Source organism: Pongo abelii, chromosome 2, assembly GCF_028885655.2.
Source record: "Pongo abelii isolate AG06213 chromosome 2, NHGRI_mPonAbe1-v2.0_pri, whole genome shotgun sequence".
In the NCBI taxonomy this organism is placed as follows: domain Eukaryota; kingdom Metazoa; phylum Chordata; class Mammalia; order Primates; family Hominidae; genus Pongo; species Pongo abelii.
This window is the reverse complement of record NC_085928.1, coordinates 85,247,597-85,262,680: the sequence shown is the minus strand read 5'-3', so window position 1 is coordinate 85,262,680 and position 15,084 is coordinate 85,247,597. Positions and strand designations below refer to the sequence as shown.

Here is a 15,084-nt window from a genome sequence, read left to right as displayed (position 1 = left end):
GTCGCCCAGGCGGGAGTGCAGTGGCATGATCTTGGCTCACTGCAGCCTCTGCCTCCCGGGTTCAAGCGATTCTCACGCCCCAGCCTCCTGAGTAGCTGGGACTACAGGCACATGCCACCACATCCAGCTAACTTTTGTATTTTTTGCAGAGATGGGGTTTTGCCATGTTGGCTAGGCTGGTCTTGAAATCCTGGACTCAAGTGATCCACCTGCCTTGGCCTCCCCAGAAAATGTTAACACAAAAACATGGTCTCCTGATTATTTCTGTTTCTGAAAAGGTGGTATCAATTTTTATTAGGGAAAAAAACTCAAGCCCACCTCAGAATCCACAGTGTATTCATTACCTTAGGTCCTTCTTGTGTGATGTTTAGTCTGTGTAGTACATGCTGGGAAAATGCCCTGAATAGTCCAGTATTTTGACAGCCAGATATCTAAAATAAAAACACTCGTTCATATTACAATGAATACTTCTGTATTGTAATTTAAGATACTGTCAAGTTATGTATAAATGTTATAATGTCTGTTAATATGAATGCTAATGGTAGACAATGTGCTTACCAGAGGAGTATTATAGAACAGCCCATACCTCATGCGGGGGAGTAATGAAAAAACAGCTTCTTTAAAACATACCTAAGAACAAAGATACATTAAAAGATAAGAGGATGTAACTTGCACCCTTCGCACCAAAATAGCACATATAATTTTGAAAAATAGATTTTAATTAATCTCCATCTTGCATTGCTTGAATAACACACTATTTCATTCAAAGAGAACAGAATTCATATTTTTGGAAAGATTATAGAAAAAAGTTTTCAAAGGCTGCATGATTAACAACACTGAGGATTCTAATTATATAAAAGAAATTCAGAAATTCAGAAATCAGTGGTAATGGCTAATAGGAACTCATAATAAATGTTTATTTTATGAGTGAGTCATCTGCACTCAAGAAATATTCAGACATTTCAGGAAAATTTCCAGTACCCTTTTGGAATCATAAGTTTTCAAATGTATAATGTCATAATCAGTAAATGCATTCCATGTGTCGGAGAATAGATCACCATATCCATAAGAACTCTGCAAGTAGAAACAAAACAAGGTTTTAGGGCAATAAAAGGATACAACATGACTTTTCAAAGATGCAACAAAATACCTGAATTTGCCTGTGTTAAAAACTAACAATCCTACTCAAGTTCATAAAATCCATATAAGCAAAATGGATCTTCATCTTGGGCCACAGCAAATGCCTAATTTGATGAAATATCATCAGAAATAATTATCACAATTATACTCTTAGCCATTAATAGTGTTTCATTTTTCTACCTTCTTTTATTCTCACATCTTTGTAGTTCAGGGTTTTTTCCTGTGAACATCTTATCCAAATTATAGATACACACAACACACACATATGCCACCGTTTGTACACACTCTTATGCTCAGTGTGCAAAAACCATCACGGTGAATGAAAAATACTTTGGACAAAAATTTCAGAGCAAGAAAATGGGTTCAAAGTTTTAACACTGGCTGGGTGCAGTGGCTCACGGCTGTAATCCCAGCACTCTGGGAGGCCGAGGCGGGCAGATCACCTGAGGTCAGGAGTTCGAGACCAGCCTGACCAATGTGATGAAACCCCATCTCTACTAAAAATACAAAAATTAGCCGGGCATGGTGGCATGTGCTTGTAATCCCAGCTACTCAGGAGGCTGAGACAGGAGAATCACTTGAACCCGGGAGGTGGGGGTTGTAGTGAGCCGAGATCATGCCATTGCACTCCAGCCTGGGCAACAAGAGCGAAACTCCATCTCGAGAAAAAAAAAAAAGAAAGTTTTAACATTAAAAATATAGGCTGGTAACAGTGGCTCATGCCTGTAATTCCAGCACTTTGGGAGGCAAAGGTGGGAGGATCACTTGAGCCTTGAAGTTTAAGGCTGCAGTGAGCTATGATCATGCCATATACTCCAGCCTGGGCAACAGAGCAAGACCTTGTCTCTAATAAAACAAAATAAAATAAAATAAAAATATATAATATATGTAATTCTATGAAATGTCCCCCCACCCATTGACTAGTGAATAAAAAGTGGTAATTTCCCATGAATATTAATGGTGTCAATAACAACTTTATATAATAATAATAGCATCCTACACACTTCCCGTGTTCCAGGCACTGTTTTTGGGCACTTGACATTATTAATGTACATTAAGCCACCCACAAGCCTAATGAGTTGATAATATCATTTTCCCTATTTTGCAGATGAGGAAACTGAGACATAATTTTAAGTCATTTGCCTACATTGCAAAGCAGCTGAGTTATAGAGCTGGGATTCAACTCAGCCTGTACTGCCAGTTCCATCTGACAGCTGCCTCTCAGCAGGAATTAGTTCTTTCTAGTATAATTACCACATGCTTTTTTTTTTTTTTTTTTTTTTTTTTTTTTTTTTTTTTTGAGACAGAGTCTCACCCTGTCGCCCAGGCTAGAGTGCAATGTCGTGACCTGGGCTCACTGCAACCTCCACCTCCTAAGTTCAAGCAATTCTCCTGCCCCAGCCTCCCGAGTAGCTGGGATTACAGGCACACACCACCACATCCGGCTAATTTTTGTATTTTTTGATAGAGATGGGGTTTCACCATATTGGCCAGGCTGGTCTCAAACTCCTGAGCTCAAGTGATCTGCCCACCTCAGCCTCCTAAAGTGCTGAGATTACAGAAACCACATCCAGCCTCATTTATTTTTTGAAAAGTAGTTAATTATGAGCTCCATTAGCTAAGGAGAAGATCAATTAATTTTTAAATGGTTTCACTTAGATTGAAAAATTCAGCCAATAGAAATCAGAAATACGCATTGTAGCATTACATTCAAACTCTATAGTTATACATTATGTTCATGTCATTTTATCTTTACAGCATTCTTTTCTCAGATTTTGAAAATTTTACGTTGCACATATTACAGTTATTTCAAAGTTATTGAGATCTGTTAGATGTGAAAAAAAAAAAAAAAGCCTTCTTTCCATGTTCCTCCAATGCCATTCTAATAAAGGCCCTTTTCAACACCATCTAAAATGAAATGTCCCTGTTCTGGCTCAATAATAAATAAAGGGCAATTAAAAGAAGTGATTCTAGATGATTTCCTGAGATAAAATACTTCAGATAAAATAAAATATGTTTGAAAGGAAATTTTAATAATAAAATACAGTAAAATCCTGACTGATCCTTCCTCAGGGAAGTCATACATTACTGAATAAGAACCACCTCCAGAAGCTTCTTTTCCCTGTTTCCCAAGTCCAAATTATCCACCATTTGGGAAGGAGGGGCTTCTTCCTACACTCATGTTGAAGAATATTTGGATAGTCTTCAAGATGACATAAAATTTCCTTTAGTGTGTCTCAAATTTAAACATGCACATAATCTATGACTTAGAAATTCCACTTACAGGAATCTGTCCTACAGAAATGCTAGGATGAGCATGTGAAGATATAGATATATTGAAAGGACGTATGTGTTTACAGTCACATTTCAGTAAATAGCACAGAACTGGAAACAAAACTAAATGTGATGCGGGGGGTGGGGTGAGAAATGAATACATGCACGGCTGCATGCATCCAACTTCCAAAACATCCATTAAACAGAATACCACATAATACCTAAAGCAAGGATAGCCCTAAAGGTACTGACTTAAAAAAACATTCCAGAGATAATACTAAGGTGGCAATATGAGACAGACAGTATACTTTCCATAAGAATATAAACATATTGGCCAGGCATGGTGGCTCATGGCTGTAATCCCAGTGTTTTGGGAGGCTGAGGTGAGAGGATCACTTGAGGCCAGGAGTTCAAGACTGTATTAGCCAGTTTTCACACTGCTGATAAAGACATACCTGAGACTAGGAAGAAAAAGAAGTTTAACTGGACTTACAATTCCACATGGCTGGGGAGGCCTCAGAACCATGGCGGGAGGTGAAAGACATTTCTTACATGGCAGCAGCAAGAGGAAATGAGGAAGAAGTAAAGCGGAAAACCGTGATAAACCTATCAGATCTCATGAGACTTATTCACTATCACCAGAATAGCATGGGAAAGACTGGCCCTCATGATTCAATTACCTCCCCCGGGTCCCTCCCATAACACGTGGGAATTCTGGGAGATATAATTCAAGTTGAGATTTGGTGGGGACATAGCCAAACCATATCATTCTGCCCCGGGGCCCTCTAAATCTCGTGTCCTCACATTAAAAAACAAACCATGCCTTCCCAACAGTCCCCCAAAGTCTTAACTCATTTCAGCATTAACCCAAAAGTCCACAGTCCAAAGTCTCATCTGAGACAAGGCAAGTCCCTTCCACCTATGAGTCTGTAAAACCAAAACAAGCTAGTTACTTCCTAGATATGATGGGGATACAGGTATTGGGTAATTACAGCTGTTCCAAATGGGAGAAATTGGCTAAAACAAAGGGGTTACAGGGCCCATGCAAGTCTGAAATCCAGCATGGCAGTCAAACTTTAAAGCTCCAAAATGATCTCCTTTGACTCCAGGTCTCACATCCAGGTTACGCTGAAGCACGAGGTGGGTTCCCACAGTCTTGGGCAGCTCTGCCCCTGTGGTTTTGCAGGGTACAACCTCCCTTCTGGCTGCTTTCATGGGCTGGTGTTGAGTGTCTGCAGCTTTTCCAGATGCACAGTTCAAGCTGTCAGTGGATCTACCATTCTGGGGTCTGGAGGATGGTGGCCCTCTTCTCACAGCTCCACTAGGCAGCACCCCACTAAGGACTCTGTGTGGGGGCTCCAACCCCACATTTCCCTTCCACACTGCCTTAGCAGAGGTTCTCCATAAGGGCCCCGCCCCTACAGCAAACTTCTGCCTGGGCATCTAGGTGTTTCCATATACCTTCTGAAATCTAGGTGGAGGTTCCCAAACCTCAATTCTTGACTTCTGTGCACTGCAGGCTCAACACCACATGGAAGCTGCCAAGGCTTGGGGCTTCCACCCTCTGAAGCCACAGCCTGAGCTGTACATTGGCCCCTTTCAGCCATGGCTGGAGCAGCTAGGACACAAGGCACCAAGTCCCTAGACTGCATACAGCATGGGGACCCTGGGCCCAGCCCATGAAACCACTTTTTCCTCCTGGGCCTCCAGGCCTGTGATGGGAGCAGCTGCCATGAAGGTTTCTGACATGGCTTGAAGACGTTTTCCTCATGGTCTTGGGAATTAACATTAGGCTCCTTGCTATTTATGCAAATTTCTGCAGCCAACTTGAAATTCTCCCCAGAAAGTGGGTTTTTATTTTCTATTGCACAATCAGGCTGCAAATTTTCTCAACTTAGATGCTCTGTTTCCCTTCTAAAACTGAGTGTCTTTAACAGCACCCAAGTCACCTTTTGAATGCTTTCCTGCTTAGAAATTTCTTCTGCCAAATACCCTAAATCATCTCTCTCAAGTTCAAAGTTCCACAAATCTCTAGGGCAGGGCAAAATGCCGCCACTCTCTTTGCTAAAACATAACAAGGGTCATCTTTCCTCCAGTTCCCAACAGGTTCCTCATCTCCATCTGAGACTACCTTAGCCTGGATTTTATTGTCCATATCACTATCAGCATTTTGGGCAAAGCTATTCAACAAGTCTCTAGGAAGCTGCAAACTTTCCCACATTTTCCTGTCTTCTTCTGAGCCCTTCAAACTGTTCCAGTCGCTGCCTGTTACCCAGTTCCAAAGTCACCTCCACATTTTCGGGTATCTTTTCAGCAACACCCCACTCTACTGGTACCAATTTACTGTATTAGTCCATTTTCAGTCTGCTGATAAAGACATACCCGAGACTGGGAAGAAAGAGAGGTTTAATTGGACTTACAGTTCCACATGGCTGGGGAGGCCTCAGAATTATGGTGGGAGGTAAAAGGCACTTCTTACATGGTGGCAGCAAGGGAAAATGAGGAAGAAGCAAAAGTGGAAACCCTAGATAAACCCATCAGATTTCATGAGACTTATTCACTATCACAAGCATAGCAAAGGAAAGACCGGCCCCCAGGATTCAATTACCTCCCCCTGGGTCCCTCCCACAACATGTGGGAATTCTGGGAGATATAATTCAAGCTGAGATTTGGTGGGGACACAGCCAAACCATATCAAGGACGAATCTGGGTACCATAATGAGATCTTGTCTCTACAGAAAATAAATTTAAAAATTAGCCAGATGTCAAATCAGAAGACAGTAATATATATACACACACACACACGTTATGACTATATATATTGTCATAACACATATATAACATATATATAGAAAAGAATAGCCAGGTATGGTGGCATGCACATGTAGTCCTAGCTACTTGGGAGGCTGAGGCAGGAAGATCACCTAAACCCAGGAGAGCAAGGCTGCAGTGAGCTAGGATCATATTCCTGAACTTTAGCTTGGGTGACATATTTGCACTTATTAAAATAAAGAGAGTCCTGCAAGGGACTCACACTCATGTCAACTGCAGTTACCCTTGGGGGGAACAGGGAATTGGAGAGGAAGAAGGAGACTTTTTAAAAAACTTCACATACTTCTGTGTTGTTTGAACTCATTATAATCAGGTATTACTTTCATAATTAAAAAAGTAATCATGGCTGGACATGGCGGCTCACATCTGTAATCCCAGCACTTCGGGAGGCCGAGGCAGGCGGATCACCTATGGTCAGGAGTTCAAAACCAGCCTGGTCAACATGGTGAAACCCCGTCTCTACTAAAAATATAAAAATTAGCCAGGTGTGGTGGCACACACTGTCATCCCAGCTACTGGGGAGGCCGAGGCAGGAGAATCGCTTGAACCTGGGAGGCGGAAGTTGCAGTGAGCCAAGACTGCGACACTGCACTTGAGCCTGGGCGACAGGGCAAGACTCTGCCTCAAAAACAAACAAAAAAAAGTAATCATAAAGCTGTTCTACTTCTCAGCACAAGCAAATGTGGAAAGCCTGCAGTAATTTCTCCTTTTATTCATTCTGTTTGATAAGAGCAACCCTGCAGTGCCCAGGGAGGCATCTGAAGATGGGTCCCTCTATGCATGTTTGCAGGTTGGTGGCCTTGCCCATCCCACTGAGGATGCCACATGCTGAAGGGAGTAAACTGCAGAGCTTTTCAAGGAGGAGAGGGAAGGCCCCATAGGCTTCCTTGTGATGACAGTTTGGAAAATATCACCAAGATGTGAACTGCAGTCACAGCTACCTCCCTGCTCTTCCCTGGGCAAACAAACTGCTTATCCAAGACCATCAGGACTCTGGCAACACCATCCGCTGTGAGGGATTCATGTCATAATCAGCCCGCAAGTCACAGTGCTGCTTAATTTAAGGTCTTACCAACAAAAGGGAAACAGCAGCCACACAAACCCTTACTTAGTGCCCTCCCCATCCAACCTACCCTGTAGGCCTGAATTACGGAGCAATCTGGCAGAGTTGCCTGTCCTGAGAACCCGGCTTAGTAAATGGCTTCTCTGACCAAGAGTGCGGGTTTAAAATGGATGCACATCGGGTGGCAAAGGAAGGGGGTAACACCAGGCGGCCACCCTGCTGGGCTATACCCATCCTGCTTATCTGTGCCAGAGCTGAGGTCAGACTGCCCTCATGCCTCATGCACAGCTGACTGAGTAACCTGGGGTCTTCATGGTGGCCGTGCATCCTACTCCAGCAGCCACAGAGAAGGGGAGGGTTGTAGGAGCTGGCTCACTTACAGTGAGCTAATGTGACTAAGTTATACTTAGCCCAATTGAGGAAGATGTGGAAAAGCATGCAACAGGTACAAGCAAGCTTCTGGAAGGCATCTGATAAATTTCTGTCAACTTAGTTTGGCAACTTAGGTAGAGTCCTCTTCAGAGGACTTTAAGAAGACGACAGAGCACTATGGTGTCTGAGCACAGGTCTGGGGTCAGGCTGCCTGGATGGAAACTTTGGTTCTGCCCTCGCTGACTGCATTATCTTAGAACACTCACCTGCTGCTCAGGCCTCGGCCTCTTGTCTGTAAAATAAGCTAATGAAAACTCAAGTCCACGGGGGGTCATGAGCATGAAATGAAGTAACATAATTTAGGTTAATTAAAAATTTAAAAATAGGTTGTTTAAAAAGGGCAAAACAACCCTGAGTTAATAATTTAGGGCTTGTAATGGCTGGTGAGTGTGGCTTGACTTCACTGATACAAAAAGAAGAAAAGAAAGGGACTGTTGTTCATTTTGCTCACAAAACATTTTCAAGAAATGAAACTGTGGTGGCAGCAAAATTCAAATACAAGAGGAAAATGTAAATGCATATAGATGGAAAATAAAAGAAAGCATTAACATGCCAAGAATTATAGTCTCATCAGACTTCAAATCTAACTCAAAGTCTAGGGAGCAGTGATCCTGAAAATCTTTTTACACAGCTCTACTACAAGCCTCTGATCAGTGAAAAAAGGGTCAGCAAAACTGTCTCTCCTTCTGCATGAGAATTTGACCTCCTGTTAACTAGCTAAGTCGGCTCTCTGCAAATGACGACAGCTTGTGTCAACCGTGTGCCTAGGCAACATTGCTTCTGATCTAAAAAGATGCTTGATGGGTAAACTGCATCTGGACTGGGAAAGCCATGTTTCGGATTCCCTGAGTACACTGACTCCTGGAACCAGGCATGTCTCTTTCAGGGATCCTGAGGACTTTGCCAACACAGTTGTGTCAGGAGACGTTGGCCCCTACAGGATATGAGGCTCTTAATTAAGCCAAGGCATCTCCTGTACCTGTCCCAGGCGAATCTTGTCTCCTTGCACCTGAGCTGTGCTGTGTGAACTGCTAGCACTCCCTCTGGAAGAAACACCTGAGGCTGCCCTGCCAGCAAGCTGTGGTTCCCCTGCAACGTCCTCCTGAATAGACTCACACCAAGAGCCAAGCATATCAGTGTTGTAAGTCAGAATGTTGAGTGGAACCTTATATGACGCCTTGGTGGGTGTTCCAACTTCCCAGTTTAGGCAGCCTCTCTTATGTACACTACAAACCATTTATTCTCTTTATTGTAATTGTCACAGTTAACATTCAGAGCACAAGTACTGCATACCAGGTATGGTGACTGTTCACACACTGTATGGTTCATTCTCAAAATGACACCTAGATAAGTGTCATTATCTCATTATCTCATTTCAGAGCTGAAGACTCTGGGGCACATCTTGGGGTTTCCTCAGCAGGTGGAGGGGCCAGATATGGGAAGAAGCAGGGAAAAAACAGGCAAAGAAAGAGAAGGTAAAAAAGATTGCACTAAAAACAAATAAATAGCAGGTGTCACTCAACACATGTATTTATGTGCATGCCTAAGACCTGCCCTATACAGTGAGCTGAAACACACAGCATAATTCAGCACAAAGGACATAGTAACGAGGAAGCTGCTATTAAGCAAAGGCAGACAGTAAATGCAAAAGGCCCAACAGTAAACAGAGGCAAGCACTTCCAACATAGGTTATAGAGGTTGAGTGAATGACGGCCTTTTTTTTTTTTTGAGGCAGAGTCTTGCTCTGTCACCCAGGTTGCAGCGCAGTGGCACAATCTCGGCTCGATGCAACCTCCACCTCCCAGGTTCAAGTGATTCTCTGAGCACAGCCTCCTGAGTAGCTGGGACTACATGTGTGTGCCACCACATCTGGCTAATTTTTGTATTTTTAGTAGAAACAAGATTTCACCATGTTGGCCAGGCTAGTCTCGAAGTCCTGGCCTCAAGTGACCTACCTGCCTCAGCCTCCCAAAGTGCTGTGATTATAGGCGTGAGCCACCACGCCCAGCTGAATGGCAGTCTTTCATATGTGTGTCCCAGAGGAATACCGAGCCAAAGTCACTGAATCTCTGGCCTTTGGAGCCCCGCCCACCCAGAAAGGGAAAGAAACTTTCCTCACTGCCTCATTCTAAAATTCAAAGAACGAAAGTACACACATACATACCTATCTGCCTATACGTATATGCACGTGTCAACACATATATGTACAGATACATTCGCATCCCTCCGCATATGTGCGGGTGTGCATGTTGAAATGTATGTGTCTTTGAAAATTGTTTCACAACATCAGAGTCACACACTGATACAAGGGAAAGACAGTACTGAAGCGGAGAGCACATTCTTACTTACGGTGTCCCACATCACGATGTACACGTCAGTACTGAATGAGTTATTAACGTGCTGAGTAATATAAAGATTGATGAAATCACAGAAGTGGTGATACATGTTAACACCTAGTGTTGGAAAATGAAACTACATTAATTAACACCAAAGAACACATGATCAAGCAAGTTTTATTCTATCCCATCTATTTACAGTTTAAGAGAATTTTAGTTTAAATAAATGGGGGAAAAAATAACTGTTTTGTTTTTCCAAAATGAAATGATCTAGATACATAGGTAGTCCTCAATTTATGGACTGATTGGGTTTCAAAAGTCACTCTAAAATTGGTTATTTAAAATCAGGAATGCATTTTCCCATATATCCCAAGTAACAAGTGATCATTAAGTTCCCAGAAAAAAACAAGGTAGGTCTATTTAACTCAAAACTGAGTAGAACTACAGGGCCATGGAGACAACTCATTATTTCTTCTGATTTTATTTATTTTTTTATCAGGGGTGGGGTCTTGCTATGGCGGCATGTGCCACCATGCCTAGCTTGATCATTTATTTTTTAAAGTCAATTAAGGGGCCAGGCACAGTGGCTCACACCTGTAATCACAGCACTTTGGGAGGCTGAGGCAGGCCAATCACTTGAGGTCAGGAGTTCGAGAACAGCCTGGCCAACATAGTGAAATACCATCTCTACTAAAAATACAAAAATTAGGCAGGCGTGGTTAGCCACTCAGGAGGCTGAGGCAGGAGAATCTGCTTGAACCTGGGAGGCAGAGGCTGCAGTGAAACAAGATCACAGCACTGCACTCCAGCCTGAATGACAGAGTGAGACTCCGTCTCAAAAAAAAAAAAAAAAAAAAAAAAGCCAGAAAAAAAAATCAATTAAGCAACATCTGTTCATCATGGAAGTACTGGCAATGATGGCAACTACCATTTTGGTAATTTTCATTCCTGTTTCTTTTTTCCCTATTTAATCATTACATATATCTTTCCTGGAAAAACATTAACCAACTATCATATAAAAGAGGTGAATGTCTTGTGTTCTGATTGAAAGAGAAGCAATTCTGGAGTAAGAAGAAGTTGAATTCCAGCACAGCCATGCATGTGCAACATTCTTAGATGAGTTCATAAAGTCCCTAAGCTTTAGCTTCTCTATAGAAATGGGAAATAGTTACCTAAGTGCCAGCTTTATTACAAGAAACCCAAAGATAATACATCTTAAAGTACCCATCCCAGTGCCAGGCACATAGGAAGACCTGAATGAAGACTAGCTTGGATCCCACTAGGTCAGATAGAGTGGAGAGGGCTGTGGGTACCAGTATTTGTAAGTTCACATGCCATTCATTAAAAAGAAACAGAACATGCACCCTCTCTATTTAGGTATGCAGGACCCAATATTCATCCTGGAAATGTACAAATCTAAATGGGATGAAATTCCAAGAACTGACACTTAGAACACGCATTTTAAAGGTGAGAAAATGCTGAGTAAAAGAAAAACAGGGACTCTAAAATGCAGAAATCATAAAATATTCTGACTTCATTCCCACAGTCAATAATAACACCGTGTGCCAGAAGTAACAGTATAAAAATACTCTGTTTTTTTCAGCCTGGTATCTTAAATGATTGTTTGGAAGGGCTAATTTTTTCACCCAGAAAAATCTTGGCGAAGAATATATTTTCAAATTAACAAGAAAAATAAAGTTCTATCAGAATCTATCCTCTTTTCCCAGGTTAGCCATAGAGCACACATGAGCTCTTTCACATAACATTTAGTGAGTTCCTAACAGTTACTGAGGAATGCAGCAAGCACAAATCAGTGCTTGGGGCTGCAAGAATTTATAAACAGAGAAGAAAACGTAAGCTCCATCCTTGACATATGTGCCCCCTAATGAGTCCTGATCTGTAGAATGCTCATTTCCCTAAGGTACAAGTTAACATGAAAAGGAAAACTGAACCAGGCACAGTTACTCACACCTGTAATCCCAGAACTTTGGGAGGCCAAGGCAGGAGGTTCACTTGAGCCCAGGAGTTCAAGACCAGCCTGAGCAACCCATGAGACCCCATCTCTACAAGACATATTTTAAAAATTAGCCAGTCATGGTGGTGCATAGGCCTGTAGTCCCAGCTACTTGGGAGGCCAAGGTGGGAAAATCACTTGAGCCCAGGAGGTTGAGGCTGCAGTGAGCTGTGATTGTGCCACTGTACTCCAGCCTGGGCAATACAGCAAGACCTGTCTCTAAAGAAAGAAAAGTAAAATTGGAAGACAGCATAAATTAGAAGAAAAAAGTAGAGTTATGAATATAGGAAAGAAATGAGACATGTCTACTCTAGCCTATTATTCTCACTTTATATACTTTATTGTGTAAGTATCTGCATAAATTTAATAGCTCACACATAGTTGCCATTTTTACAGGCAGATCAGTGTTTTCTTTGCCCCTTTTTAATTTGCATATTTTAAAAACAAGTCAAAACCTGGAACATAGCATTTTTACTTGCTCTTATTTCAAAAACCTAAACTTGTCTGATTTCTGAATTTAATACTTTGTAATATAAGAATTATGACCTCAGAAGGCAGAGCACATTAAAACTATGATTAATAAATTATAGTAATTCTGAAATATTTGTGACAGAGGCTCTCTATATTTCACTGTAAACCCAACCTCTCATGAATTTTGATATGATCTAGCATAGTAATCCCTGTCTCCCATAATGAGAGAGATAATATAGTACAATCTGTGCTTCTCCTCCCCAGTGTAACTAGTTCGCAAAGTTAAAGCTCTGCTTGCAAGCTGAGAAAGAGGCTATAAGTATAAATGATAAAATAATTTTATTTCAAGAATAAATTACACTGGTAACTTCCAGAAGAATTTTAAGTTCACTTTAGTCATGGAAATGATACAGAAAGTTTGCCAGCGCAGGTCATGGACAGTTCTTTCCCACCCATACTATACACGTGGCTTTTGATTTTTTTTTTTAATTTTTTAAAATTTTTAAATTTTTTATTTTTTTTAAGACGGAGTCTTGCTCTGTCACCAGGCTGGAGTGCAGTGGCAGGATCCTGGCTCACTGCAACCTCCGCCTCCTGGGTTCAAGCGATTCCCCTGCTTCAACCTCCCAAGTAGCTGGGACTACAGGCACCCGCCACCATGCCCAGCTAATTTTTTGTTTTTTTAGTAGAGACAGGGTTTCCCCATGTTGGCCAGGATGGTCTCGATCTCCTGACCTCGTGATCTGCCTGCCTCGGCCTCCCAAAGTGCTGGGATTACAGGTGTGAGCCACTGCACCCGGCCTAGCTTTTGATTTTAAACATATTTTAATGAAAGACATTCTAAACCAAGTGATTAGAGAAACCGGATGGGGTAAATTTAGTTACAAAAGGCATAAATATGCCTTCATCTCTCATCCTTTGATTTTGGTTAAGTCCTTTGATATAAATGTGAAAGTTTCTTCTAAAATGCCAAAGTTATAAAATAATGGGAGTTCAAACTAGTTCAACTACTTCTTCAGAGAAGAAAGCAAAAAAACAAGTCTACTGCTTGTCACACTGCTTCCAAAAAATTCACAGAGAATTACTGCATCCAAAAAAAGGAATAATATCTCATTAACAAATACACAAATAACAGACAAAGTAACTTCTCACCTGCATCTAATTTCATGAAATACGTTGGTTTTTCAATGACAATGTCACATTTAGCATCTTCTATAGGTCTGAAGTTGAGCTGAGTATAGCTTTGTAGCTCAGCAAACCTGAAATTATGAATTGGGACATGACTTCAAACTGATTCTCCCAAACTTCCTATTACAACATTGAAACTCAGGATCTGTTCATTAGGCAGATTTTACCTCTAAATGGTAGAGACACTCCTATGGACACCTGTAACTTCTAAAACTTACTGACATTTATATAGGTTGATATCAATTTTAATGTTAAGACAAGGAACAGGCCGGGTGCAGTGGCTCACACCTGTAATCCCAGCACTTTGGGAGGCAGAGGCAGTCGGATCACGAGTTCAGGAGATCAAGACCATCCTGGCCAACATGGTGAAACCCCATCTCTACTAAAAATACAAAAATTAGCTGGGCGTAGTGGCGCACACCTGTAGTCCCAGCTATACTCAGGAGGCTGAAGCAGGAGAATCGCTTGAACCTGGTAGGCAGAGGTTGCAGTGAGCCAAGATCACGCCACTACACTCCAGACTGGGGACAGAGCAAGACTCCGTCTCAAGAAAAAAAAATGACAAGGAACAAAACTGATTATAAAATTCAGTCTTATGTGCAAGATAGTTAGATTGGGAACTTACCACACAAAGAAGATATTTATATATTGGGTTGGCTAAATAACCTACCAGTAAAATGAGACGACTCAAAAGATTTCCCAATGAGGCTCAATAAGAACAATGAGCCAGAGAAACTCTTGACAGACTTCTTGGATTCTGAGAGACAGCATTCCAAGAATCACCCGGTGCCTCAGAAAGACAGCAGAGACAGCTAAGTGTCCCAGAAGAAAGGAAATTTATCTCTTGGAAAACATCTTTGGAAGCCACATAGCACAGTTTTCTTCCAAACAAAAGAAGACAATCCCAAGCATGTGAAACTGTGAGATATTTAGAGTTAACACAAAGGTCATCTGTACCTCTTCCTTAAGATCATACCTCATGTAAAACAAATATCAAATAGATCCTTTTAAAACACAATGCCAAAATAGTGTGGTAGTTTCAAACATAGGTCTACAAACTCTTTAATACCTCTCCCTTCAAGAGGAGGAAGTTAATTCCCTCCCTTTAAGAGTGGGCTGGACTCAGTGACTCACTCCTAACGGGCAGAATACAGCAGAACTGATGGTAAGGTCACTTCTGGGATTAAGCTATAAAGTACTGTGGCTTCCATCTCAGAGCATGTACTCCCTCAGACCATGTGCTCCTGGGAAAGCCAGTAGCCACGCTGTGAGCAGCAGTAGGGAGAGCCCCATATGAAGTCCCTGGCCAAGAGGAGCCGAGGCTTACAACAACC

General features: G+C 41.8%; 1 protein-coding gene across 9 annotated transcripts in view; it reads right to left on the bottom strand.

Annotated features, from left to right (window-relative positions):
- EOGT (EGF domain specific O-linked N-acetylglucosamine transferase) overlaps positions 1–15,084 on the bottom strand; it is a 38,734-nt gene that overhangs the window by 12,790 nt on the left and 10,860 nt on the right. For all 9 annotated transcript variants that reach the window (XM_024244534.3, XM_024244533.3, XM_054551895.2 and 6 more), the window contains 5 exons: positions 13,715–13,821; positions 10,091–10,194; positions 982–1,074; positions 559–630; positions 345–431 (listed from right to left, as the gene is read on the bottom strand). In XM_024244534.3, coding sequence (XP_024100302.1) covers positions 345–431; positions 559–630; positions 982–1,074; positions 10,091–10,194; positions 13,715–13,821 — 463 coding nt within the window. The remainder of the gene's footprint in view (positions 1–344; positions 432–558; positions 631–981; positions 1,075–10,090; positions 10,195–13,714; positions 13,822–15,084) is intronic.